The sequence below is a fragment of the Hyaena hyaena genome, unplaced genomic scaffold (assembly GCF_003009895.1).
Source record: "Hyaena hyaena isolate Hyena2069 unplaced genomic scaffold, ASM300989v1 scaffold_1, whole genome shotgun sequence".
NCBI lineage: Eukaryota > Metazoa > Chordata > Mammalia > Carnivora > Hyaenidae > Hyaena > Hyaena hyaena.
In genome coordinates this window covers 11118107-11145263 of record NW_024080633.1, presented here as the reverse complement: position 1 = coordinate 11145263, position 27157 = coordinate 11118107, and the positions used below count along the sequence as shown (strand labels likewise).

The 27157-nt window shown below is 54.6% G+C and overlaps 1 protein-coding gene across 1 annotated transcript; it reads right to left on the bottom strand.

The window, feature by feature from the left end:
- Positions 1–878: 878 nt before the first annotated feature.
- TCF25 (transcription factor 25) lies at positions 879–26787 on the bottom strand. The gene is made up of 18 exons (XM_039222935.1): positions 26461–26787; positions 18442–18603; positions 17446–17520; positions 16413–16531; positions 15735–15800; positions 11896–11978; positions 11100–11230; positions 10564–10663; positions 9672–9765; positions 8328–8420; positions 8118–8223; positions 6889–7048; positions 4788–4875; positions 3740–3898; positions 3501–3591; positions 2966–3045; positions 1475–1547; positions 879–1183 (listed from the first exon to the last, which is right to left on the bottom strand). Exons 1-18 carry the CDS (start codon positions 26650–26652, stop codon positions 1025–1027), a joined length of 2031 nt encoding a protein of 676 aa, XP_039078866.1. The 5' UTR covers positions 26653–26787; the 3' UTR covers positions 879–1024.
- Positions 26788–27157: the final 370 nt, after the last annotated feature.

Genomic DNA, 27157 nt, shown 5'->3' with positions numbered 1-27157 from the left:
ATGGCGACAAGGCATGAAGTATGGGTAGTGACTGACAGACCCCAGCACAGCGGTGGGACACCGCCCTGGCCACGGGTGCTCAAAGCGGAGGCTTCTGCCGGCCCTCAGACGCTGGGAACTTGACTTTGACGGGATGACCCGGCGGACCCCCTACAGGTGACTGCAAGGCAAGGTCCGGAACACTGGGAGGGACCTCCTGGGAGGCAGGCCTCCCGACCAGGCCCAGAAGACGCTGATCCGGGCCCAGAGCACGCGAGCAGCACGCCCTCCCACCCCCCTTGTCTGCCACCTGCAGGGGCAGAGATGAGCGCCAGGAGGGGACCCACACACGGACAGCTCACAACTCCATGTCCGTGGCCCTTCCACGGCCAATCAGGCTCCCGGGTCACAGGCAGCCCTACTGGGTGCCACGCTGTCAGGCGGGTCGGGCCGGGCCTCGCCACAGGAGAGGAGCCCTCGCCCATGCCGTGCTCACGGCCTAACCCCTAACCGGGCGCCCCTCCCGCCCGCCGCGTGCGCTCTCCAGAGCTGCCGCCCTCCAGCCCAGTGCTGCCCTGAGGTTTCCTGAAAAACCACCTCGTCAGACTGAACAGACTCTGCACGCGTGGAGCCCACGGACCCTGGTGGCCCCCCTGCTCCCCGCCAGCCTGCTCCACGTCCCCAGTGGAAGCGAACACCGGGCTGTCGGGGACGCCACCCTGAAGCCCGTGGACTTCTCTACTCTGCGCCCCGAGCTGTGGGGGGCAGAGTGGTGGCAGAGAGAGCTCACACGGGGCCTGGGCTTGGCTGCGTGTGGCCGCACACGTTCTCTCCCGAGAACCTGGGGGCCGTGCGGACCCAGCGACCCCGGCCCTGGGAAAGAAGAGCTCACGCTGCGCGCAGCGTAACCCATTCACGTTTATAGGAGACACAGGGGGCAGGCGGACAGCACATCAGCGTTTCTACTCCAGGGGACTGGCTGATCCCGACCAGGACAGCAGTCAGGAACATAATCGTACAGCGCGGGCGCGGCACCTCCGCGGGCTCAGTCCCACTCCCCGTCCCCCTCGGGGTGGTCCTCACGAGCCGCCTCCACGTCGTGGAAGTGGAAGTTGGCCATCATGTCTCGCACGGCCAGCATCAGCCTGTTCAAGCCTTGGTTGCGGTTCGGACCCCCAGCCCCGCCATCCTCCAGCCTCTCCCCCTGCAGCGAGGAGACATGTCTGAGCAGGGGTGTCCTGGGCCCCGAGGCCCAGTGCTCCCAACCCGCTCGCCCCGGACCCTGTCGAGAAGAGGAAGCTCCCAGGCGGGAACGCGTGTGTCTAACGAGACCCAGCGTGGGGGGTGGGAGCCGTGCCCGGTGGAGGGGCCCAGGCGGCAGCTACGGGCTCAGGCGGACATGCCCCGGCCCCCGGAGCAGGCTGGTGCTGCCTCAGCACGGCTCTCACATGCACACCGCACCCCCCGGCGGCGGGGCCAGCGCGCGCTCACATACCTCCATGGTGTAATTGGGCAACAGGGACCGGAAGAACAGGGCGATTGTGTTTCCGTGGCTGACAGGACTCAGCCTAAAAGAGGAGGAAGGCAGGCGAGAAAGTGAAGCGGTACAGCCTGGCCGGGGAGGGCCGCCTGGGCCTCACAGGGAATGGCGTCCAGAGGTGGTGGGCCCCTCAGGACCCGGCTGCTGAGCTGAGCAGACGGGGGGGGGGGGGGGGGCCCACTTCTGAGGACGGCTGTGCAGGGCACAACGTGGTCACAGCAAGATTCTAGGGGCCCTGGTTCAGTCGGTGGAGCATGCAATTCAATCGTGGGGTCGTGAGTTTGAGCCCCACGCTGGGTGTAGAGATGACTTAGAAGATTCTAGGGTGTGCTGGAGAGTGCCCTCCTGGGAAGAAGGGGTGCTGTAGCCCAGCTCCACTGGGCTTTTAAGGACAGACGGCCTTGGCTGGACCGAGCCCTTCAACCATTCCTCAGGGCCACAATGTCCGTTCTGAACCTTCCAATAGTAAAAATTCCTATCATCTTAATCTACTTAAAAACTTGGGGCGCCTGGGTGGCTCAGTCGGGTAAGCATCTGACTTCGGCTCAGGTCATGATCTCACAGTTTGTGGGTTCGAGCCCCGCGTCGGGCTCTGTGCTGACGGCCCGGAGCCTGGAGCTGCTTCGGGTTCTGTCTCCCCCTCTCTGCTCCTCCCCCACTTGCTGTCTCTGTCTCTCTCAAAAATAAACATTAAAAAAAAAAAAAGGCCTTCAGCCTACATAATGTGCTCTACTGAGGTCTGTAAACCACAAGCTTTCCTGAAATGGGCAAATCTGTCACTTCCAGATCTACAATACTGTGCTCAAAGCTCTTGGTAAGTCAATCACTCAGCTTTCAAGGCTAGAAGAGAGAAAAAAGAAGCTTGTCCACGATTCAAAGCTAAACACCGTCCACAAATCCACTGCAGACTTGGGCTCCACGGCGCCCTCGCTGCAGCGCTCCTGGCTCGGCTACATGGGCCTTTTTCGGTTCTGAGAACGTGCCCTGTGCCGTGCTGCTCGCACAGGGCCTTTGCACATGCTGACTCTGTGAACCAGCAACATTCCCTCCCCCTTTCCTTGGTGAAGGTCTGTTATTCCTTCACACATCGATGGCCAGTGTCCTCTGAGACTCGTGTGCACCAGCACTTTCTCACTGCAGTTTTGACTCTACATTTATTTCTAGATTCCGTAATTAATACATTGTCCCCCTGCCCTGTAAACCCCATGAGGGCAGAGGGAGTGCCCTGCTCTTGCTGCCCACTGTTACCTCCAACACCTGCTCCAAAAACTGACAGAAAAACACTCCTACTTTAGATGAAGAAGTGAAAGAACACGGCTGACAAAAGCTGACCTGTGACCCCAAGCCACAGTCCTCTGAGGGCCTGCATCTGCGGGAGGCAGTGGCCCCAAAGCGCTGACCTCAGAGCTGTACAAGCAAAGGAGCAAAGCAGGAGGCGAGCGGTACCTCTCTGGTCTGACGTAGGAGTAGATGGTGTCCAAAGGGGGTAGGGGGTCGAAGCCCATCACAGACTGCGTGGTCACATCCTTCAGGAAGGGAGACAGAACCGCGTGAGCCCCTGGCCCCCCCGCCCCCCCAGACTCGCAGCCAATTCCAGGCTGGGCTGGGCTCTCCGCAGGCGTCCGCCTGTCAGACGGCGAGGGTCCCTGGGCTCGAGGCCCTGCGCACCCTCTGTACTAAGCCACCGGGTGAAGGGGTGGGGACGGCCTTCCTTCCACGAGGACACTCACTCTGCCGGCTCTGAGGGCTGCAGAGGACACCTGTGGGCCAAAGTGTGCGTGCCGCGGGGCAGACACAGAATCACAGGGTCACTGTGTCAGGGTCTCTCACTTTAGTGCCACAGGACGCAGGCCCCGGGGCCCCGAGTGGCTGGGTCACTGCTCTGAGCCCTGTGAGGTCACATCTCCACCTCTCCAAACCCTGGCTGTGAGGGGAAGGGCCCAGCCTGTGACGAAGCTCCGTCTCAGCCCCTCTCCCTTACCGGGGGGAGGGCAGCAACGGCTTCCTTCACCTCAGACAGGACCACGTGGCGGTGGATGTTTCTGGGCGCACGCTGGTAGAGAACCTTCCGCCTAGAACCCGGGGACACAAGGGTGGCACGTGGAAGGGAGCCTGCACCGGCCCGGCTGCCACGTCTGTGACAGCAGCACCCGAGCAGACGGGCTTCGTTCTCACGAGGACTCATGAGGCCACGTGCTGCCCTGTCACCCCCGGGCCCACCTGCTCTCACAGGCTTCCACCGCGGGGTCCCCGGAGTCCACCGCCTGCAGAACCTCCCGGACGTTCTCCTCCAGCCAGCTCATGGTGGCCGGCTCCTTCCAGAGGAAGTGCGACCTTCCGAGGTACAGGCTCACCAGCTGGCTCAGGGCAGGGGGCTGGCTGTGGGGGAGCGGAGCTTGTGAGTGGGGCCCGCCGGCACCCACGGGGAGTGTCCGGGGCCTGGCCGGCAGCCTGGGGTGAGGAGGCTGTCCGGAGGGGCTGCTCACCTGGGACAGGCAACCACCCAGGGGGTGCAGGACACACACAGCATTTACTTCTATTCAGGATTACGTGTTTTTTAAGAAGTACACGTTCCTTGGGGCGCCTGGGTGGCTCAGCCAGTTAAATGTCTGACTTCAGCTCAGGTCATGATCTCACAGTTAGTGGGTTCAGGCCCCACGTCAGGCTCTGTACTGACAGCTCAGAGCCTACAGTCTCCTTCAGACTCTCTCTCTTTCAAAAATAATAAACATTAAAACAATTAAAAAGTATGAGTTCTTTAACAGAGCCAGAAAAGAACACGTACGTCGGTGCACATGCACAGAGACACCGCAAGAACCACTGTGGTTTGCAAACAGGGTCTGAGGGTGGCTGGCTCCCATCTGCACGTTTTTCTTTGTTGTTGTTTTTTTTAGCAAGAAATGTGGAAAACATAGTATCTGCCCGCGCAGATGTGTGAGCCATGCCAGTAAGTGCAGTGACCCGAACCCTGTCCAGCAAATGCACGCACGGTGGAGCCGTGCCCTGCTCACTGCTCACCAGGGAGGCTTGTGCCCTAGGCCGCAGGGTGCTCACACGCCGGCCGGCTCTGTGCCTGACCCTCGAGGCGATGCCCCACCTGGACGGGGACCCAGCCCTCCCCCGTGGGAGCACAGTCCAGCCGCCCAGTCTCGAGCAGAGAGCAGCTGCCAGGCCCCTCCCGGTGACAGGAGAGCAGCTGACGCCCACAGTCTGCCCCACGACTCACACACAAGCGGGCACTGCCCTCCCAGGGCCCATCGGTCTTTACCTTATCTCAGCGTCCGGTCCGAAGAAGCTGTGAGTGGCGACGGTGGCATCTGGCCGCACGCTGCAGTACTCCAGCAAAGGGAGGAGGGCTGCCAGAGGAAGCAGGGGCCCCACGGGCAGGGTGACACCAGGGTGAGGCCAGTCTACCCACAGCAGCCCCCCCAGGGATCTCTGCCACCTTGGAGGGGGCCGTGGGTCCAGCTGCCATGCGGAGGCCCAGTCGGCATCTCAGGGGTCGCACCCATACCCCGCAGGCACACGCACGAGGCGTTCTAACCACTGATATCGTACGCTCCATCTGCAGGCTGGTGGGAGGGCCAGCCTGCGGGGTTCAGGCCTCGGGCGGAACCTGTCTTTCCCCCTGAGCAGCTGTGGCTTCCCCAAACAGCCATGTCACCTGGAGAACCCTGTCTTCCGAGTGACTTCACGGGTAGCTCACACCCCCGGCCCCACACAAATAGCCCGTGCCCACGAAGCACCTTGCCTGCTAACTCCATGCACCTTGATGGGGAAAGGTCACTTCATTAGGGCCTGGCCAGGCAGCCCCGTGGGAGCACAGACGGAGAGGCGCGGGGCCTGGACGTGCAGGCAGAGCTTGAGAACATGTCCAGTGGAAGTCCTGAGTCACATGGGCCTCAGCCCCGCCCTGGCTGCCTCCTCGGACCTTCACCATGCTTGTTTTAGACCTTGAGCTCCGTGCTCTGCCCAGCACATGGCACTACCTGACACGGTCTCCCTGCCCTAGGATGTGAGCCCCAGAAGTGGGGACCCTGGTCACCTCCTCTCCCGGCCTACACAAAGCAGGCCCACTGAGGTGAAGGGGTCACCTCGAGGACCTGAGCTGCTCCAGCCGCGGGCTGTGGGGACAGCACACGTAAGGCAGCACGGCCGGTCCCAAGACACGCCCTCTGTGAACCTGCACGTGGCCGGAGGCCTGCAGCCCACCAGGACCCTGGCAGGGAGGCAGGATCTTCTCTCATCTCTCATCACCAAGGAGATCAGCCCACAGTGCTCTGTCATCACACAGACACTAGCCCGCTGCCCCAGGATGCCAGGAGGTTCCCCGTGCAATCCCAGAACAAGTTATTCAACCCAACTGAAAGACGGGATTTGAGGGGCGCCTGGGTGGCTCAGTCGGTTAAGTGTCTGACTTCGGCTCAGGTCATGATCTCACAGTTCGTGGGTTTGAGCCCCACGTCGGGCTCTGTGCTGACAGCTCAGAGCCTGGAGCCTGCTTTGGATTCTGGGTCTCCCTCTCTCTCTCTCTCTGACCCTCCCCTGCTCACGCTCTCTCTCAGAAATAAATTTAAAAAAAAAAAAAAAAAAAGAGGGGCGCCTGGGTGGCTTAGTCGGTTAAGCGTCCGACTTTCGCTTGGGTCATGATCTCGCAGTTCGTGGGTTCGAGCCCCGCGTCGGGCTCTGTGCTGACTGCCAGCTCAGAGCCTGGAGCCTGTTTCAGTCTGTGACTCCCTCGCTCTCTGACCCTCCCCTGCTCATGCTGTCTCTCTCTTTCTCCTAGAAATACATAAAACATTAAAAAGAAAAAAAAAGAAAAAGAAAAAAGAAAGATGGGATTTGAGGGCAAGAACATAAACCCTAGTTTGCTGACCGGGCCCCTCCTGCAGGGTTCTGCTAACATCTAGCAGCTCACTTCTCTCTCTAGAAAATACCACATCATGGCACCTGGGTGGTTTGGTCGGTCAAGTGGCCAACTTTGGCTCAGGTCACAATCTCGTGGCTCGTGGGTTTGAGCCTGCGTCCGGCTCTGTGCTGACCCCTCGGAGCCTGGAGCCTGCTTCAGATTCTGTGTCTCCCTGTGTCTGGCCCTCCCCCGCTTACTCTGTTTCTGTCTCTCAAACTTAAAAAAAAAGAAGAAAATATCACATCTTCAGAAAATAAGTTTGTCTCAGTCAATATAAAAAACTTATCCTGAAGCCCCAAGACACTTGAACGCCAAAGTCAGTTCTGACTCATTTGCTGCTTCTGAGCTGTATCTCCACCTTGTCCAAAAGCCCTGCTGAAGACGCGCCCTTCTCTAAGCGGAGGGCGCACGCTAGGGCCTGGCCGCGTACGCAGGCGCTGCCAGGACACACCACACCCACCTCCAGGGAACATGATGAGCGCCTGGCGGATCAGGAGAGACGCCTGTTCCCTCGCGGAGCTGAGCTCCTGCTCAGGGAGGTCTGCTTGCTGACTCAGCAGGAAATAGGCCAATGGCACAGAGAAGGCAAAATTCGGGAGCTGAGACAGATTTCGATGAGCCTGAAAAGGGTAGAGGAACAAAGTCTGGAGCTTGAATGTGGCAAAGACCAAAGACGCAAGACTCGCAGCTGCTCTGGAGTCGCTGGAGGGGCCCGTGGTGAACACCGGTGCTGTGCTGGTATCTTTCCATTTGGCATAAACGGCAACTTCCCATTACCTCTGGGGACTTTCTTGGGGCAGAAGACAAGTAAAAGGCCCTGGCAGGGTAGAAAACTGCCTGCGATGGACGAGAGGAAGGACCTGGGGGAGGTAGAGTCAGGAGAGGCACAGACAGATGCCCACTCTCGTGACGGGCTCAGCTCTGGAAGCAGCCAGCCTGTGCTCTGTCACAGCGGAAAACGGAGTGAGTCGGGTCGGCAAGGAGGATCATCCCTCCTCCCGCCAGGACCCATCAAGGCTGCCAACGGGGCCGAGCACTCGCCTGGCCTCCCTCTGCACGTGTAGGTAGCAAACCACACGTGATGTGCCGTGTGTTCTCCCCTAAAACGGGACTGTGGTCTCCACCTACGTTCTTCTGCAGCCCTGTTGTGGGGGATGGGGGTGCTCCGGGAACTTCTAGAAACTAGATCCCCAGAGGTGGGACTCCTTGGCCAACTACCCAAGTGACAGAATTCAAAATGATTTATGTAGTCATTTTTCAATCACACACGAACACGTAGTGAGAAGAGTCAAGCTCAGAGCTCAGGAAGGTAAGCTGTCAATCCCCCACTCCCGCCCCCGCCCCACCGAAGGCGGTCAGGTTCACACCCCCCAAGACAGCACCGTGTAACAGGAACACTCATTCCCTAGCAGCCAAATTAAAACAGGTGACATTAATGTTTACTAACGCTACATTTAACCCACTACTAAAATACCTAAAATAGCATTGCTTTAATACATAATCACCCTGACGGTCACTAATGAGAGTCTGCCTTTTTCTTGTGCCCAGTCTCAGCCTGGATGTCGGGAAACCAGGTGGGGTGTGTGCAGACCCTCCCACTGCTTGGCAGAACCGCGCTGGGGTGCACGGAGCCCGGACTGAGCAAAGCGGGCAGATCCGGCCCGTATCACAGCGCACGCCCACACCCACCTCCCACTCCTGGAAGAGGCGGATCAGGTAGTCGTAGTTGCGTGCCCGCAAGGCCAGGTGGTCGATGAGCAGCAGCATGCACAGAGGGTCCTCGTCCGGCTCCAGGCTTCCCGAGGTGGGGGGAGGGGGGAGACAAAGCACAAAGTGGTCCGCTGGCACCGCCGCCCACGGTCCCAGGCCGTGAGCACACCGCCAGCCGTAGGCGCTTACCTCAGGATGAGCTTGCAGAACTCCAGCGCCGTGCGGGGGCAGCCACGCTTCTCCAGGAAGCTCATTTGCTTGTAGAGGGCCAGGTAGAAGCTCCTAGATCCAAGACAGTCCCTCGTGAATCAGTGCGGCAGCCAGAGCCTTGTCCGGCACCGACGCCGACCCCTGCTCCTTGGCTGCGCTGGCCAGCCATGTCCTGGGTGGCCTAATCACTGCGAATGTTCACGAGTCTTCCTGTGTCTGCAGAGATGGTGATGCTCCACATGCTGTTTGCAGTTACGTGTCCACGTGGAGGAAAACAAGCTTAGCTCGTAGCTGAAAACATCTTGCTTTCTGTTGATCGCTTCAGAGAACAGACTCAACATCTCCTCCTCTAATCACCACCCTAATTTACCCTCAAGCCCCAACTCTGGCAGGGACGCTGCCGCTGGACGCATCCCGTTTTGGGCCTTGAATCATCCTGGTAGAGTGTTACTGTATCAGTAACCACCACCCTGCTAGGGCCTGTGATGTCCGTGTTTCGTAACCTGCCTCTGAGAACTAAGAATTTCACTGGAGAGACCAGACTAACACAGGCAAAGCCAGACGATCGGCGCAGTCGGGGTCGGCGTGCCCAGGCCGACTGTCAGGTGCAGAGAGCGGGAGCGCTGGCCCGAACACCGACGCTGGAGGCGGCGAGAGGGCGAGGAGGCACCGGGATGACAGAGGACGCACCCCCACCTCCCAGGGCCCACGAGGGCAAGAAGCAGGGGGTGAGGGAAGCCACTGTGGCTGTTCGGGCCTCCTTCAGTGACGGTCGGTGCCAGAGCGGGGCCTTGAGACAAGGGTCACCCAATCACGACCACGGAGCACAGGGAACAGGCTCAAGCTGACGGAGCTTATTAGACTCACTTCTTAAACACTTTTCTAAAATTCTTTTTTAAATGTTTTATTTATTTCTGAGAGAGAGAGAGACAGCGTGAGCAGGGGAGGGGCAGAGAGAGAGGGAGACACAGAATCCGAAGCAGCTCCAGGCTCTGAGCCATCAGCACAGAGCCCGACGCGGGGCTCGAACCCAGAACTGTGAGACCGTGACCTGAGCTGCAGTCGGACGCTCAACCGACTGAGCCCCCAGGCGCCCCTAGACTCACTTCCAACAAGGACAAAAGCAGCCCCGGGCTGGCCCAATCGGTCTGTCCCTGAGCTCAGCCATCTCGCGTTCAAGCTGTACCCAGCAAGAGGCCCCGGTGCGAGCTAGCAGGTGGGACTCCTCAGAGACAGTCCTCTCCCTGCTCCCACTGCGCCAACACGGGCGCTCAGTGCTCGTGACAGCTGTGACACACCGGGCTCCCTGCCCGTGACACCCACCTGTTCTCAGGTCTGCGGTAGTCCAGCCGGCAGGCCCCGCTGGTGAGACTGAACAAGGGGTGGAAGGCACACTCCATGCTGTACAGCGCTCGCTCTGCAGGCCACCAAACACCAGGGGAGGGTCATGGCCACCCTGCGGCAACCGCAACCTCATCCCCTATGGCTCGCAAAGAAGGCTCGCAAAGGAAGGAGGTCATAAAGTGAGGGTTTTGGGAAACGCCGTGGCACAGATGTGGCCTTGGGGGGGGTCACCGATGCCACTCTCTGCATTTGCTTCCCCAGAGGCAGGACGGGGGGGCCCCTGCGTTCTATCCAGAGAGGTGCAAACACATCCTCACAAAACCCATGTGCACACGTCCACAGCAGCTTGTTTATCACATGATCCGGCAAGTGGAAACAAGCCAAGTGTCCCCAAGTGCTGGCAGGCGCACACACCATGGCCTATCCACACCGCAGAGCACCGCTTAGCAGTATGAGAAGTGAACTCTGAAGACGTTATGGTAAATCAAAGAAGCCAGGTAGGCATGAGTCAAAGGACTCCACTCAAAGGAAATGTCCAGAACAGGCAAATGCACAGAAACAGGAAGCAGACCTGGGCTGCCAGCTGGTGTCAGGTCATGGGCAGGGGTTCTTTCGGAGGTCGTGTGAATGACCGAGACTCGGTAGTGACCAAGCGGTAAGGCTCTGGCCTGATCTACACACCAGTGAATCATATGCTTTCAGTGGCAGCATTATGTGGTTTATGAATTGTATCTCGAGAAACCCACTGTTTAAAAACGACCCTGGCAAACCCCTGGTACCTGCCGTCATCACAGACAACAAGACTTATAACCCCCTCCCCCCGGGGAAGGCATGCGTGGCCCGGAAGCATAGCTGGGCAGCGCCCTCTCACCTACAAGGTCCCGGGCCATCTCCTGGTCCTCTTGAAAGCGGCAGGCGTCGCTGAGCTGCAGCAGCGAGTCGACATGGTACGGGCTGGTCTGGAGCAGAACCTGCACGGGCAGGGGGAACAGGGGGATGCAAGTAGTGCCCCCAGACAGCAGGCAGCGAGGCGCCAGCCACAAGCAAGCTTTTCTTTCAGGCACATAAACCTCGTGAAAATTTTACCAGGGTGACACCCGTAACACCCTCGCCTGAAACCAAGCTCATCTCCCAAGCCAGGCCGAGTCACCTACCCGCCCTGGGGTGGGAACCAGCACCTCCACCTTCACCCTCTGCCACACCCCACACAAGCAGCCCTTAGAAGATGAGGCAGGTCCTCAGAAACACCTTGCCCTGGTCCTCAGCCCCCATGACCGGGCATACGCTGGAGGGGAGAGGGGCCAGGAGGCCGAGGGACCACAGTCTGGGACCCAGGCCCAGGGCAGCCTGGGTAACTGCGGAGGGGGCGTGGGCTGGGCGAGGGCCCTCCCGCGGGGATGCCCGTACCACCATGTTGTTGGGCTCCATGGACTCCACAGCGGCCAGGAACTTGTGCTGCGTCTGCTGGTACTCCTCACTGTGCTCAAACGCAAAGAAGGAGAGGCCCTTCTTGGACTCCAGCAGCCGCATCGACAGACCTGGGGAAAGCGCAGCGTCAGGCCCCGGGGCTCCGGCAGATGAGTTCTGTGCTTGCACAACGGGAGCCCCCGTGACAGGGTTCGCTGCCCCAGGACGCCCGGGCCTGACCGCCACGCCGGGGCCACACCGGCACCACGGTCCGGTCCTTCCCACGAAGGTGTCCCCCACACCCCCCCGGGGGGGGGTCGGTCACAAATGTCCCAGGACACACACAGCGCCAACCCCATGGCATCTGGCTGGGCCGAAACACGGGTCAAAGTCCAGATGCAGACGGGCAAGGGCGACCGTGCAGGGGCTGCGGCCAGGCCTCTGGGGCGACGGTGATCCACACCCCACGAGTGGACGGCCTTTCCTCCTGTACCCCATGTTGGGTGAAGGCCCAGTTTCTTCTGAGGAACCACTTACCTTCCAGAACAGGTGAGCGGTTCCAGGCTACCCTCAACTCAGACTCTCCTGACAGCCCCAGAGCCTCTGCTCCAAGTGGCTCAGGGGGCTCTGCCAGCAGAGTGGGGGTGTCCTTGCTGCAGCACGTGGGGGTCATGGAGCAGGCCGGGGTGCCACATGCTCCTGTCACAGCGGGTGTCCCTGCCCCTGACCCAAGGGCTCTCGGATACTGCTCACACAGAGGAGCGGCCCGGCCCCCGCGGCTCCGCGCTGCCCTCACCTGGTTTGCTGTACCGTGGCCAGGTGCTCTTGGGGGTCGTCAGCCATGTACACTTGGGGTACACACGCTGCCGCTGCCTCGGCCTGGGGAGAAGGGGTGCAGTCACAGCCTTATCTTCGCTGCCTGATCTCCGAGGGACCTCGGAGGTGAAACCGTGGGAAGGGAAGGGCACAGGCAGGAGGGAACGCGAACAGCACGTACAGAGCGTGATGAGTGCCAAACAGTGCTGTGTGCTGTGAGCTAAATAACCAAACAACCGGAGAAAGAAAGAAAAACTGAAAATGTTTAGAGTCTCCTCAAAATGGCAGGAAAGAAAGGTAAAAAGGAAACAAACAAAAAGATAAGGAGTAGAACAAGCCTGTAAGGCCTCCTGTGGACTCGAACGAGCAGGCTTCCCTGGGGACCAGGCTGGACAAAGGCACCACTGGCTGCGCACAGGACGAGGGCCGACCTCCGTCCTGAGGTGGGTCCTCGCCTCCCCTCCCAGAGGGCAGCAACGCAACAACGGGTTTTGAAAAGTGAACCACGGGGGCGCCTGGGTGGCTCAGTCGGTTAAGCGTCCGACTTGCGCTTAGGTCATGATCTCGCGGTTCGTGGGTTCGAGCCCCGCGTCGGGCTCTGTGCTGACTGCCAGCTCAGAGCCTGGAGCCTGTTCAGAGTTTGTATCTCCCTCTCTCTCTGACCCTCCCCTGCTCACGCTGTCTCTCTCTCTCTCTCTCCCCCCTAGAAATAAATAAAAATATTAAAAAAAAAAAAGTGAACCACGGTAACCACGAAAAGAACCATCCCGGCGGGGGGGTGGGGGGGGGCGCAGCTCAGCACACTGACATCAACACAGTCCTGGGTGAGGACGAGCCGGGGAGCACAAGGGAGCAGAGGGGAGGGAGGTCAGCCCCCTGAGACGCGGTGCCCAGACTGCCATCTCCCCTCAGCCCGTGCCCCGGCCTCACTGGGCTCCTCCGAGGCCGTGGGTGCACAGAGGGGTTTCTGCTCTAACCCTGAGGCTTTGTTTCTTAAGCTGAGTAATGGGCATGCGGACCTGTGCATGGGATTCTGTACATTTTCTTGATAACACGAACCATTTCATTAAGGAAATACAGAGGAGGAAGAATCCGGCCTGCATGAGGAACAGGGTAAAAAAGCATGTTTCCTCTCCCACCATGAAGGCAAAACTGCAGGAGAACAGGGTACCTCCAAATTGGACTCACAATTTGAAGAAACACTCAAATGACCACCTCTGAAATTTCGAGTGTTGAGCCCTGAAACGTTAGCCAGGCTTATTTTTGCTTCTCAATCGGCAGCAAAACCGATATGAAGTCTAGGAGCTGGGATACGTTTCATCTCCGTCGAAGGAACACCTCTCAGGGGTCAGCGCCACGTGGCAGACGCAGCGAGGAACGGTCTGAGCGAGGGCCTGTGGGCGGGGCTTCCTTCGGGGGGCGCGGGGGGCGGTCTCTCGGTCGCCCCAGCACGGAGTCCCGCTCTGACGGGCGCTGGGCAGGGTGTGAAACGGCGAACTGGATACGCAGAACCGCCTGGTCTCTGGACCCAGGGACGGCGCAGCCCTGCAGTGAGTGTTCGTACAGAACAGAGAGGGGGCGCTGGGGGGGGGGGGCACCAGCGGAGCAGGGGGGCAGGTGTGTCAGCCGCGCCTGTCACGGGAGGCTTTCCGAGAAAGCGCCGTGCGCCGGCCTGCCGCGCATTCTGAGCTGGCCGCCGAGACGGAGGGGACCCAGAGCCACACGGAGTCTGCACAACGATGGACAGGGGGGCGGGGGAGCTGCGGCTTCGCAGGGAAGCCTTCGGCGGAACTTAAACTTTTGAAGGAACCGATATCCTAAGAAGCATAACGATACTATAAAAACAATAAACACAATTACGTGAAGTATTACAGGCACGGGAACAGGAGTGGGCGGAAATGAGAATAAAATGCAGACACACATCGGGGCGCCTGGGTGGCTTAGTCGGTTAAGCGTTCGACTTTCGCTCGGGTCCTGATCTCGCGGTTTGTGGGTTCGGGCCCCGCGTCGGGCTCTCTGCTGACTGCCAGCTCAGAGCCTGGAACCTGTTTCAGTCTGTGACTCCCTCTTTCTCTGACCCTCCCCTGCTCACGCTGTCTCTCTCTCTCTCCTAGAAATAAATAAAACATTAAAAAAAAAAAAAAATGCAGACACACCAACCATAGGCCAACAAGTGGAGCTGGGCTGGGGAAACGCCCGATGTTCAGACCAAGAAAATATTTTATTTGTATGTATTTTTTTAAGTTTTTTAATGTTTGTTTATTTTTGAGAGAGACAGAGACAGAGTACAAGCAAGGGAGCGTCAGGGAGAGAGGGGGAGACACAGAATCTGAAACAGGCTCCAGGCTCTGAGCTGTCAGCACAGAAGCCAATGCAAGGCTTGAACTCACACACCATGAGATCATGACCTGAGCTGAAGTCAGACACTTAACTGACTGAGCCACCCAGATGCCCCATATTTGTTTATTTTTTTAAGTTTATGTATTTTAAGAAAGCACAAGTGGAGGAGGGCCAGAGACAGAGACAGAAGGAGGGAGAAGAATGGAGAGGGAGAGAGGGAGAGAATCCTAAGCAGGCTCTCCACTGTCAGTGCAGAGCCTGACGCTGGGCTCAAACTCACAAACCGTGAGATCACGACCGGAGCTGAAATCAAGAGGTAGACGCTTAACCGAACTGAGTCACCCAGGTGCCCCTCACAAGGAACATTTTTAAGAGAAAATGTTTTTCATCAATATTCCCCAAGAAGGCATAAAGTCAGAAACCCTTGTGTCCTGAATAACTTAACACCAACGATAAAACCAAAAACCATTAGCAAATAACAAGAAGCGTCCTCCATCTGTACATTATGACAGAATCTAAAGCCCCTAACGCCACCCTAGGTCAGAGGAGGAAGAACACCAGGCAGCAGTTGGGCGGCGGAGACGTGGAACTACACCACACAGGACCCCCATCCTGTGCAACTGCGCGAGAAAAGGCCACACAGCCGCAGGGAAGAGTGCAGCCAGCACACAAGCCGGCACCCGTCCCCCGGCACCCGTCCCCCAGGACCAGTGCATTCCCCTCAGACACCGGGCATGGAAAATGGTGCCTGGAACCCAACCGTGCGGAGCCAGCTGGTGAGAGAGGCCAGCAGGGCTCTGTGATTCTGGGGAACACGGAGTGCGTGCAGGCACACGGGCCTCAGAGAGGTACGGCAAGCTGTCCGGACTGGTCGTCTTCGGGGGTGTCACAGGGGCCCTTCCGAATTGCCTCCAATTTTTATTTTATTTTTTTTACAAAAAGCACTCACTCCTACATTTAGAAAGACAGACGGTACTGGAAACGACAAAGCCTCTGTCGGCTGACAGCTCCCAGTCAGAATGGGACTCTGCTGAGCACCCACGCCTCCTGCAGAAAGGCCTGTAAACAGCCCCTCACGATCAGAGAGTTTCTCCCTGGGTCTACCGCACGGCATTAATCACTAAGAACTGTTAAATTAACAATGATCAAACGTATCCCAGAATCTAATCGTGTTGGTTTTGCTCGCTGATTGAGAAACAAAAATGAAGTTGGCCAAGATTTCTGGCCTAGAAGCTCAAAATTTTAGGACTTCCAGAACCCTTGCCAAATGGTGACTCGCAGGCTAGCAAAGGCAGTATGAGGGATGGAGCCCACTGGCCATCAAAAAGGTCAAACACCAACTTCTCTCTGATCCCCTTCTGATCCCTCAGAACCACAGTCCTTAGGGTCTCCTTTCGTAAGTCCCTGGGGGCTAACAGGCCTGGAGAGCGCTCCCTCCCTTCTTCCAGAATTGAGCCAGGGTCCCAGGGTCCGTCTTACCTTTGTTCCCCCAGGACAGCTCGAGCACCAAAATACCTTTTCAGTTCTGTGTCTGGATTCAAGTGTCTAGAGAATTGAAAATTTAACAAACAAAAAAAATGAAATTGAGTTCTTCTACAATGACCCTGGGAATTCTGAAAGGTCACGTAAAGGCCAGCAGAGAGAAGAGCTATTCTGGCATGGAAGCAACTGGCAAGCCTTCTCCAAACCACACTAACCCTGAAGCAGAGGCAGCCAGTACTGGGGCCAAATCAGAGCAGCCTCAGACCTGCGGACTAGATCCAGGTGTGCTCGCCGACTCAGGATAAGAGTTTTTTAACTTAGGATAAGTTAAAGTTTTTAACTCAGGATAAGCTTTTTTAACACGGGCAACAATCTCTGTAGTAGGGAAGGGCTTTTCATAAGCATCTACAAGGACGAGAGAGCAATGACTTATCCCAGGGATGACATCATACCTCAACACCTTTCGAGAAAAAACACTCCCAGATACATAAAGCTAAGTGATGAGTCCTTGGAAACAGAGAGGAGTTTCCCTTTGCTTCTCTCTCCTTGCTCCTATCGCCTAAATGCTTAGCAATACACCTACATCACTTTAAATAAAGATAGCAAGTTCTCTTCTTTTTTCAGTATTACTTCCCCCTTGCACAGAAGTCTCAGCCAGCACGGAGGGGGCTGTACCTGTGCTCCACATATAGGACGTGCCTCTTGGAGCTCAGGGGAGGCGGGCCTGGGCGGTGTGAGCCACTGCCGTCCTCGATCCTCTCCAAGATGCGATCAATATCTTCCAGCCCGTTTTCCTGAAAGCCCCAGAACAACCTATTAATCACCACACTAACTTTATTTTAAATTTTTAAAAATGTTTTATTTATTTATGAGAGAGAGAGAGAGAGAGAGAGAGAGAAAGAAAGACAGTGTGAGCAGGGGAGGGTCAGAGAGAGAGGGAGACACAGAATCTGAAACAGGCTCCAGGCTCTGAGTTGGCTGTCAGCACAGAGCCCGACACGGGGCTCGAACCCACGAACCGTGAAATCATGACCTGAGCCGAAGTTGGACGCTTAACCGACTCAGCCACCCAGGCGCCCCACTAACTTTATTTTAAATGTAATATCAATAATAGAATGATCTTTGCAAAGAGTAATTGTTATATCGTGTCTCCTTCCTGAAAGACTGTATATTCTAAACGCTGTGTGCTGCACATATATTTAGGAGAAGGAAGAGATGCTTCATTAGAGGCGGCTCAGGACCGGCGACATCACAGAACTAGAATGGCTCTTGAAGTGACAAAGCACAAGCCTACACCTCTTCAGGCGGGACTTGGGTGTAACTACCAGGGACAGGCAGAGTGCTACAGCCTCTCCAGGACACAGAATCAGGTGATGAGGACTGCAGGCAATAATGAGAACAGATTTTCTGACAACAGATCAAACCTGGAGGCTTACACCTCAACATTTAGTTAGGCCACTGGCACTAGAGAAAGGTCAGGGCACACGGGCAGCGGATTTACAAAGGCTGCCTTGTCCAAAGAGCATCATTTCAGAAGGTCGCCAGAAAATGGAAAATGGAGTCCGACCCTTAAGGAACAAAGTGAACAAAGAGCGAAATTTGGTAAGTGACCTTCCCTGACCTCTGAGTTAGATTCATAATGGAAAGGAAAGGAATCAAAATACCAAATGAAAATGAACTGCCCTGAGAAACAGCCAGATGCACATACCAAAATTTCTCCTGTAGTGTTTTTCTTATTTTTCTGTTTCTTTTTCTTCTTTCGGAGTTTCCCACTTAGATTTGACTAACAAAAGAAGCACATTTTAGTCAATGGAAAGAGACAATAAGATCTTAAACCCTGACAACTAAAGCAGCAAGATGCAGATGGACACGGGAACACAGGCTTGGCGGCTGCTCGCTCTCACCCTCAATGTCCCGGGAACCCACCTTCTCCGACAACACAGACCTCCCACCGGCCTGTGATTCTGGCCCTGCCTCCAATTTCTCCTTCTCAACGGAACTCACGGCTTCCCAGGACCTCAAGGGGCTCACAGGGTGAGGGGCGTCCACCCACCTGCCCTCTGCTTTCATCTTCCACTCTGTCAACCACTCTCCCTGCCGCGCGCAGCCACCCTGGAGGCTGGGACCCTGCACTGCACTCCCCTAAGCCCTTGGTGCCTCTGCCCGATCTCTCTCGTCCCTTCACTTGGCCACCTCCTCCCCCACAGCGTGCAGCGCCCCACCACCCCAAGCTCAGTAGGGTGCCCCTCTCTACGCCGCGAGTCAAGTCCCTCTGGCTGCACTGTCTGTCCATACCTGTCGCTCTCTCGACCGGAGCCCCCAGGACCCAGCAGGCGCACAGCAGGCCCTCAGTGAGTGACGCATTGGAGCACTTCAGGGGCGGCCTCCCGCGCATGGTGCCCAACAGCCACATCCCAACCCGAACCGACCCACACCGCCCAGGGCCTCGACCACCTGACCAGAGCTCCACAGTCACAAAACACACCCCCTGGGAAGGAGGGGCAGAGCTTCCCGAAGGGTGGAGGCCACTCTTGTGCCAAGAAAACCTGTCTAGGGAACCGAGCGTGGGGCCTCCTTGATGCCACAACTAGTCTTGAGGATTTCAGGCAAATCCAACCGGGTTCCCAGGGAAATGTGGGCGCAGCTGGGACTCAGAAGATGCCAGCAGAGGGTGTATGTGGCTGGCCCCTCGTAGTCCCCACACCTGCTCTGGGGGCGCCTTGTCAGCCACTTCTCCAGCTTTCTTGGTGTCTGCACCTCCGCTCTGGGACCTCCTTCTGTTCCGCGAAACCACAGTGTCTGTGAGCAGACAATCGGATCGCTCCCCATTCAGGACTGGTCCCTCCTCAAGGTCCTCAATGTTTATCTGGAAAAACAGATGGGAGGGAACAAGCGTGTTACAGGTGTCCTGGTCACAGATTAAATAGTGACACTGAACGGTGGTAGAGACGGAGAGCAGGACAGGGCCGGGCCGGGGTGGGGAGGCGGGGAGACACGTTAAGGGTCAACCTGAGGTCGTAGTGCAAAGAAACGTACGTCTATGTGCCTAGCAGAGCCGTACTGCTCACCTTTTGAACAAGCTCTGGTTCAGGGTTACTTTAGTCAGTAAATTCCAGAGAATGCTGGGCACCGTGTGGCTCCATGGTGGCTCTGTCTTCAGAGCTGACATAATGAAGAATCCCCAAACATTGCGACTTACCTCCTAACTGAGCGAAACCCTAGCACAAAGATTTGTATACACATTTGTTCAGCCAACGGATTAATGTTCTTTCCTCCTACTGGGGGCTCTAGGTAGCTCGGCTACAGTAGCAAACAGGACAAGAACCTGGGGGAAGAATCGGGACCTAAGGACTGACCTACCTAGAAACTCTGTTATTCTGTTACAGAAATAACACGTGACAACAACAATAACGCACATGACAGAAGCTTACGTAGCAGCGAAAAGGAAGAAAAGGAACGAACTGCACATGCACACACTAAACCCTAAACACACCCCCCCCCCCCACACTCCCCAGAGGTGAGATGGGGGCGGGGGCGGGTACAAGTTACTGGAGAAGTTCTGGCCCTTCAGCCAGTCAGTGAACGAACAGGTCAACAGGAATAATAACAACATGCTTCATAAACCAGACGGGATGGACCCAGTCTAGAGCACTGAGGTCCAAATACCGAACTCTATGTTCAGTTTAGAACCTCGAAATAAATAAAGCTCAAAAAATAAAAAATAATATCTATTTTTTAAAAATTTATTTACTTAGAGAGAAAACATGCACAGGGGAGGGGCAGAGAGAGAGGGAGAGAGAATTCTAAGCAGGCTCGGCACTGTCAGCACAGAGCCTGACGTGGGGCTGGATCCCATGAACTATGAGATCATGATCTGAGCTGAAATCAAGAGATGGACGCTCAACCACTGAACCCAGGCACCCCAAAAATAACATCCATTTTAACACCCACGACCCCAAGATAATTTTTTTGTTAAACTTGCGATCATACCGCACCTGGTGATTTTTCACTGACTGATCTCTCGCAGCCGACCATCTCAGTTGGGAAAGTGTCAAAGAAAAGAACACACGAACAAATTTTTGTTTTCTTTACCAATGGAGATTTCCACGTGGCAAGGATACAATTCAGGAGTATATCATGCTAATCTGTCCACAAATCCATACCTGACTCAAAATGCTGGAATTCTACCAAAACAGTTTCTGTCCCAGCCATGCCCAATACTATGGGGGTTTCTATTGTACACACCTTCTTTTGAGGGGCAGCATTGTAAAGCCAGGCGCCCAGGCGTGGCCTGGTTGGTTTAGGTTTTGGAGCAAAGGAAGAAAACTAGAACGTGGCTTCCTGGGACATTTCCTCTAAACAAAGGGGGGTACATTGGGGAACTGGCACCTACATTTTCTCCAGTATTGGGAAATGGTATCCCAATGCCTACAGTGAAGCTGGGTGCTGGTTACGTCATGTCCACTTCCTTAAAAAAAATTTTTTTTTTTTTTTTTGAGAGACAGAGTGTGCACACACCCTATGTGAGAGCAGGGCAGGGCCAGAAGGAGAGGGAAAGGGAGAATTTTAAGCAGGTTCAGTGTCTAGCACGGAGCCCGACATGGGGCTAGACCTCACTATTGTGAGATCATGACCTGAGCGAAAATTAAGAATTTGATGCTGGGGCGCCTGGGTGGCTCAGTCAGTTGAGCATCTGACTTTGGCTCAGGTCATGATCTCATAGTTCGTGGGTTCGAGCCCCATGTTGCGCTCTGTGTTAACAGCTTGCTCAGAGCCCGGAGCCTGCTTCAGATTCTGTGTCTCCTTCTTGCTCTGCTCCTCCCCTGCTCACGTTGTCTCACTCTGTCTCTCAAAAAGAAATAAATGTTAGGGGCGCCTGGGTGGCTTAGTTGGTTAGGCATCCGACTTTCGCTTAGGTCATGATCTCACGGTTCGTGGGTTCAAGCCCCGCGTCGGGCTCTGTGCTGACAGCCAGCTCAGAGCCTGGAGCCTATTTCAGAGCCTGGAGCCTATTTCAGAGTCTGTGTCTCCCTCTCTCTCTGACCCTCCCCTGCTCATGCTCTCTCTCTCTCCTAGAAATAAAAAAAAAAAAAAAAAAAGAAATAAACGTTAAGAAAAAAATTAAAAAAAAAAAAAAAAAAAGAAATAAACGTTAAGAAAAAAATTAAAAAAAAAAAAAAAGAAAGAGTTTGATCCTTAACCAACTGAGCCACCCAGATGCCCCAAGAATTTACTTTAAAGTAATGACTACACCCAGCATGGGGCTCAAACTCATAACCCCAAGATCAAAAGTCACATGTTTTACTGACTGACCCAGCTAGGTGCCCCATTAAGATATTATTTTTTGAGCCCCTTTTGGAAACTTGAGGTGTTTGGAGAAATTCAAATTCATAAACTCTATGCCAAGCTAAACTTCACCTGAAATGTTCTGGGCCTGTGCGCACACATGCAGACTTCCGATGATACACATGCTCGGTTTTGCTTCCTGACTGGAAAGAGTTGCTGTCTGTGCATGATTGCTCTTTGCGGGCACCAGCATTCAAAGGGCCTCCACCCACCATCCTGAGATAAATCTTACTTGGCATCCAAACGCTGGTACTTTCATCAGTTTCAAGGTCTCAAATGGCTAACAATTTCAAGAGGTTCTTGTTCACTACACATGTTCCCTGCTACTCCACAGGGATAAGCCTTGATCAATATTTCAATAAACACTGGGTGGGAATTTTATCTTTTTGCGGGGGCAGGGGGTGGATTTCCGTATCTTGAAATGGATGTATGGTGGGAGTTTCGGCAATTGCATGGGTTTGTAACCCACACTCTAACCAAGATATAAAATGTTCCCGTAACCCCAGAAATATATGCCTCATGCCATCTCCAACTACCATTTCCTGCTGACTCTGGCAAACACTGCTAAGATTTTTTCCACCATAGATGTCTTATGCCTGTCTCAGAACTTGGTGCAGAAAGGGCTAGAGTATGTCTTCTTTTGTGTCCATTCACAGTGTAACGTTTTGAGTATCAGCCAGTCCTTTGTGAAGTGCCTGTTCAAATCTTCTGCGTGTTGAAAAATTGGCCTTTTTAAAAAAAATTTTTTTAATGTTTATTTTTGAGAAAGAGAGAGTCGGGGGGAGGGTTGCGGGAACGACAGAGAGAGAGGGAGACACAGAATCCGAAGCAGAATCCAGGCTCTGAGCTGTCAGCACGGAGCTGAGCTGAAGTTGGATCCTTCACCGACTGTGCCACCCAGGAACCCCTATTACTGGCTTTTATGAGCTGTTCACACACGCTCTGGATACAAGTCCTCTATCATACATGTCTTGTGATCTTCTTCTCTCCATCTGTAGCTTGACTATTCATGTTTGTTTGTTTATATATTGATTTATTTATTTACAGGGAGAGCGCGAGCGAGCACGCACAAGCCAGGGAGGAAGAGAGAGAGATATAGAGAGAAAATCCCAAGCAGGGTCCCCATTGTCAGCACAGAGCCGGACACGGGACTCAAACTCATGGCCTGAGCCGAAATCAAGAGGACGCTTAACCAACTGGGCCACCCAGGTGCCTCCTGCCTATTCATTTTTTAAACTACATCTTTTGATGGGCAGAATTAAGTTTTGATGAAGTCCATTTTCTCAATAGTTTCTTGTGATTAGTTTGCGCTTCTTACACCCAGTGTAAGAAACCTTAGCTTATGTCACAGTCACAAAGATGTCATCAGCACTTTCTTCTAAAAGTACTATAGTTTCAGTGTGTAAATCCAAGGTCCATACTCAGTATGTTATTGTGTGTGAGGGGAGCGTAGGGATTGAAGTTCATTTTTCTCCATTCAGCTAGTAAAATTAGACCCTCATTTGTTACAGAGATGTAACGGTGCCCATGGAATTGCTTTTGAAAAAACTCAAGTGGCTGTGTAAGCACAAATCCATTTCTGAATTCTTGATTCTGTAGCATTGATCTGCTTTGTCTATGTTTATGCCAGCACGAGTCTGTGTCTGCTTGACGTTTGCAGTCCTTGCTCGAGGTTTACAATAAGCACCTTTTATGCAACCTTGTGTTGCTGCACACACAGCCCACGCCCTTCATAGCAGCAGGCTCCCGGCTCTTCCCCTTCCTAGTACTGCTGCCGCTACACATCCTACTTTTATGTATTATAAACCTGACAATACACTATTATTTTGGCTTTAAAGAACCAATTAGATTTTAAAGAAATTCAAGAACTAGGAAACATCACATATTTACCCTATTTAACATTTGTAGCGTTTCTTATTCCTTCACATACATCTACATTTCCATCTGGCATCATTTTTCATCAGAATGAAGTTATTTCCTTTAACATTTCTTTAGTAGGCTTCTGGCAATGGATGGTTGAGCATCTGACTTCAGCTCAGGTCATGATCTCACAGTTCGTGGGTTTGAATCCGTCGGGCTCTGTGCTGACAGCTCAGAGCCTGGAGCCTATTTTAGATTCTGTATCTCCCTCTCTGACCCTCCCCTGCTCATGCTGTCTCTCTCTCTCTCTCTCCCTCTCTCTCTCTCAGAAATAAATAAAACATTATTTTAAATAAAAAATTTAAAAAATAAATAAAAATAAAAAAATAAAAATTTTTTAATGTTTTATTTATTTCTTTTTTTTTTTTTTAATGTTTTATTTATTTCTAGGAGAGAGACAGAGAGACAGCATGAGCAGGGGAGGGTCAGAGAGAGAGGGAGTCACAGACTCCGAAACAGGCTCCAGGCTCCGAGCTGGCAGTCAGCACAGAGCCCGACGCGGGGCTCGAACCCACGAACCGCGAGATCATGACCTAAGCGAAAGTCGGACGCTTAACCGACTAAGCCACGCAGCCGCCCCTCACTGCAACTTATTTTGGAAGAAATCTGCTTTTTTATTTGATTTTATAATTTAGATACTTCTTTCAGGGAGTGACCATTACATTGTACATAAAAACAGACACATATACAAGTACAGCTGACCCTTTAACAACACAGGTTTGAAATGTGCAGGTCCACGTATATGCACAATTAAAAAAAAAAAAAAGGGAGAGAGATGATTTCTAATCTAAAGCCAAAAAATTCACCCAAGGGCTAGTTGTGAGGACAAACCCATAAACTAACAAAGGAGAGTGTCTTCTGCTCCGCTTCCCTCTCTCCAGGAGAGCACTGCTGCCCCCTTAGAAAGGTTTCTAAGTAAACCACTTTGGGTCACATTCCTACTTCACTTGGTTTTCAATTTCATTTAATATCTACATTTGCAGAGTGCTGACTGTATACCCAGTATGGGCTAAAGGCTACACATATTACTTCATTTATCACTCATTAAAACCCCTTAAAGTTAAGCGATATCATCCCCAAGAAACAGAGAAGTTGAAGCTTATGTTAGATATCTTGTCCATGCTCTCACAGCTATGAAGAGGTGGGGCTGGGATTCAAACCCAGGTCCTTCTGACTCTAAAGCCTGCATACATACATTCCGGCTGGAGATAGTACCTGCTGGTCAAATGCTAACTCATGCAGTAAATTTTCTGCACAGCTGGGCACCAGACGCAGGGTGGTGGGGACCTGTTAGGGAACGCCAAAGTCTCTGTTCCCACAAAGCTTACACTTCAGCAGGGAGCAAGGAAAGAAAGCAACACCAAATAGAAAGAGCCAACAGAGAATCTGTACAGTAGGTCCTATGATAATTGCTAGGGAAAATTGAGAAAGAACAGAAAAAGAGGAACGGGAATGTGCGAGTAACTCCCCTTTTAAAGCAGGTAGAAAGGGTAGGCAAGATGGAGAAGGCGTCATCTGAGCGAATCCTGAGGAAGGAGAAGCGAGACACGTGACACCTGAATACAAGGCGTTAAAGGCAGAGGAGACAGCAAAGGGGATCCATCACTCCGGCTAGAGCAGAGCAGGCAAGATTATAAAGAAATGAGGGGGGAGAGCTCATGAGGTAAACTTGGCCAGTGTGGGGTCATGGGGGGGGATTTGAAGAAAGGGGAGCTGAGGGCAGAAAGAGCAGTTAACAGTTGGACACACTGGGTTTGAGATGTCTGAAAGGTCTAAGAGGTGACAGATGTTGAACTGGATGTTTGAATCCCAAGAGCAGGAAGGACATCTGAGCTGGTGGAAGGGAACACACAAACAGCAGAGCCTGAGCAGCTGCAGATCTTGAATCCCTCCGACATGATTTCATGGGGAGGTCCACAACAGAATTCTTTTCCTCCATTCACACATGTAAGCACCTGCCATTTTTTTCATTTCTCCCAAACACTCTGCTCCCTGTTCATTTACCCTCCTTTCTTCTTCAGCAGGAACATTAATTTTGCTTCAGAGGTAAATACCATGACGTGGTTTAGGGTACAGATTTTAGGTCAGAAAGCCTGGGTTTACTTTTCAAGTGTCACTTAGTAGGTCATTTGCACAAGAGGCTCTATAGGTCTCCTTCCCAGGCTATGTGAATCAGATGACACACCAGCAGCACCTGGGATACGTAACACCCTCCAGCCCGTGGAACGTGTGATGTCCTCCAAACAATAGCTGTTGGTGTTAAGGACTAAATCTGGGGAATATGGGAAAGAGAAAGCACAACCAGATAAAACGTCTGTGGAAATGGCTGCCCTTGGCACAAACGGATTTCAGCCCGTGAACAAGTGAGATGAGAAAGAAGACTTCAGGATTTTGAGAGAAGCCAGAGAAATGACTGGCAAATTTAAGGACACATGATGTGATGGGGAGACAAAACTGGCCCTGCTTCCAACTGCGGGAGCTGGGAGATGGACACAGGAAGGCCAACACTACTTTTAATTTTGTGCATGTCTGAAATTTCTTACGACAAAAATGCCAAAAAGAAAAAGAAATCAGAAGAAACAGAGTAGAGGGGAAGGAGTTACTTTTGGTCTCAGAATCAGAACAAGTGGAGGAGCACCGTGGGGAATCAGGAGAGGACTCGTCCCACCTCGCACGAGACTACAGGGTGAGGCTGTCTCTCACCGTAAGAGAGAAGGTCAGTAATGTCTAAACCACACTCCGACACTGGCAGCCCACACGCCCCGCCATCTCACGAGGTTGCTAACTTGCCAACTTCACATAAAGGAGCAATCGTAAGACCAAGAAAGAGATTACAAAGAGTCACTGGTTTCTCCGTGATCCTCAGACCTACTGCTGTCTGTCCAACCACTCGGGCACATCGTGGAGAGGATACAAGGTGAGCCAAGCAGCCAGTTACCCGTCCGCACACAGATACAAGAAGAATGAGGCGATGCGCGCACATGGAAAAGCCCAGACTGAATCCGGCTAAAGAAACCCTGATGGGCGCTTACTCCTTCCACTCACATCTACGGTGTTATTTCTGTCAGACACTTGCTGTGGGGGACTCAGCGATGAGCAAAGCGCCGAGTCCTGGGTTGTGAGAAGTAAACAAGAAAGTCAGCAATGTCCCTGCAACGCCCTGGCTCGACCCTGGGATGAAGCGAAAAGCTCCCTGATCGAGGCGAGGCCCCGCCCACTGTGCTGCGGGCCCGCCCCCCGATGTCACGGCCACGCCCACCCAAGCAGCCCAGGCCCCAATGGCCCCACCTAAAACCAACGTAGCCCCGCCCACCGCATCGCCTGCTCCACCCACTCGCCTTTGGCCCCCGCCCCCACCGCAGCCCAGACCGTGTGTCGACCCGCCCCGTGACGTCACGACCCGCCCGGCACACCGCCCTCTCCCACCACCCCCACCCGAGGCAGCCCCGCTCCTCACCAGCTCGAACCGGTTGTTGATGCAGACGCCTTCCTTCCCTGCGCCCCGGGGGCGCCGGCTGCCTGTACCCCGCTTTGGGCCTTCTTCTTCCGCATCATCGTCATCATGGAGGGCAAACTGCAGGGCACCGGGCCCGAGGGGCTCCTGGCCGCGCTGTTCCCCCCTCAGCCTCCGGAGGGCCCGGCGCGACATAGGACCCAACGGCCTCTGACGTCTGGAGACCGGGAGAAGGAAGAGCAGAAAAGAAACCGGCTGGCGCGCCTGCGCACTGACGGCGCGCTGGCGCGAGCCCGAGCTACCGCGTCTGCGTACTGCGGCTCTCCGGAACTTCCTCTCCGTCAACAGTGGCGTCTAAGAAAGCGCGGGCACGTCCCGGCGAGTTCTCGCGCGAGTTGGGCGCCTCCGCGCGTCAGGCCCGGCCTCGGCGGTGCCTGGTGTCCCCGGGTCTTCCGGAGGCGTGCCCGGGACAGGGGTCGGGCCGGACGCGGGGCACGCGGGGACCGAGGCCTTGCTCTCCGGCCGCGGGCTGGCTGGGCGGGAGGGACCCGCGGGCGGGGCTGGGCGAGGCGGGGGCGCGCCGGCGGGCGTGTTGCCGCGAGTAGTCCCGCCGTGGCGAGGACCCGGCGGCGGCCGGCGGGCCGGGAGGGCCCCAGTGCCCGCTGGGCACGCGACTCCTCTCCGTCTGCCTCCGCGGCTG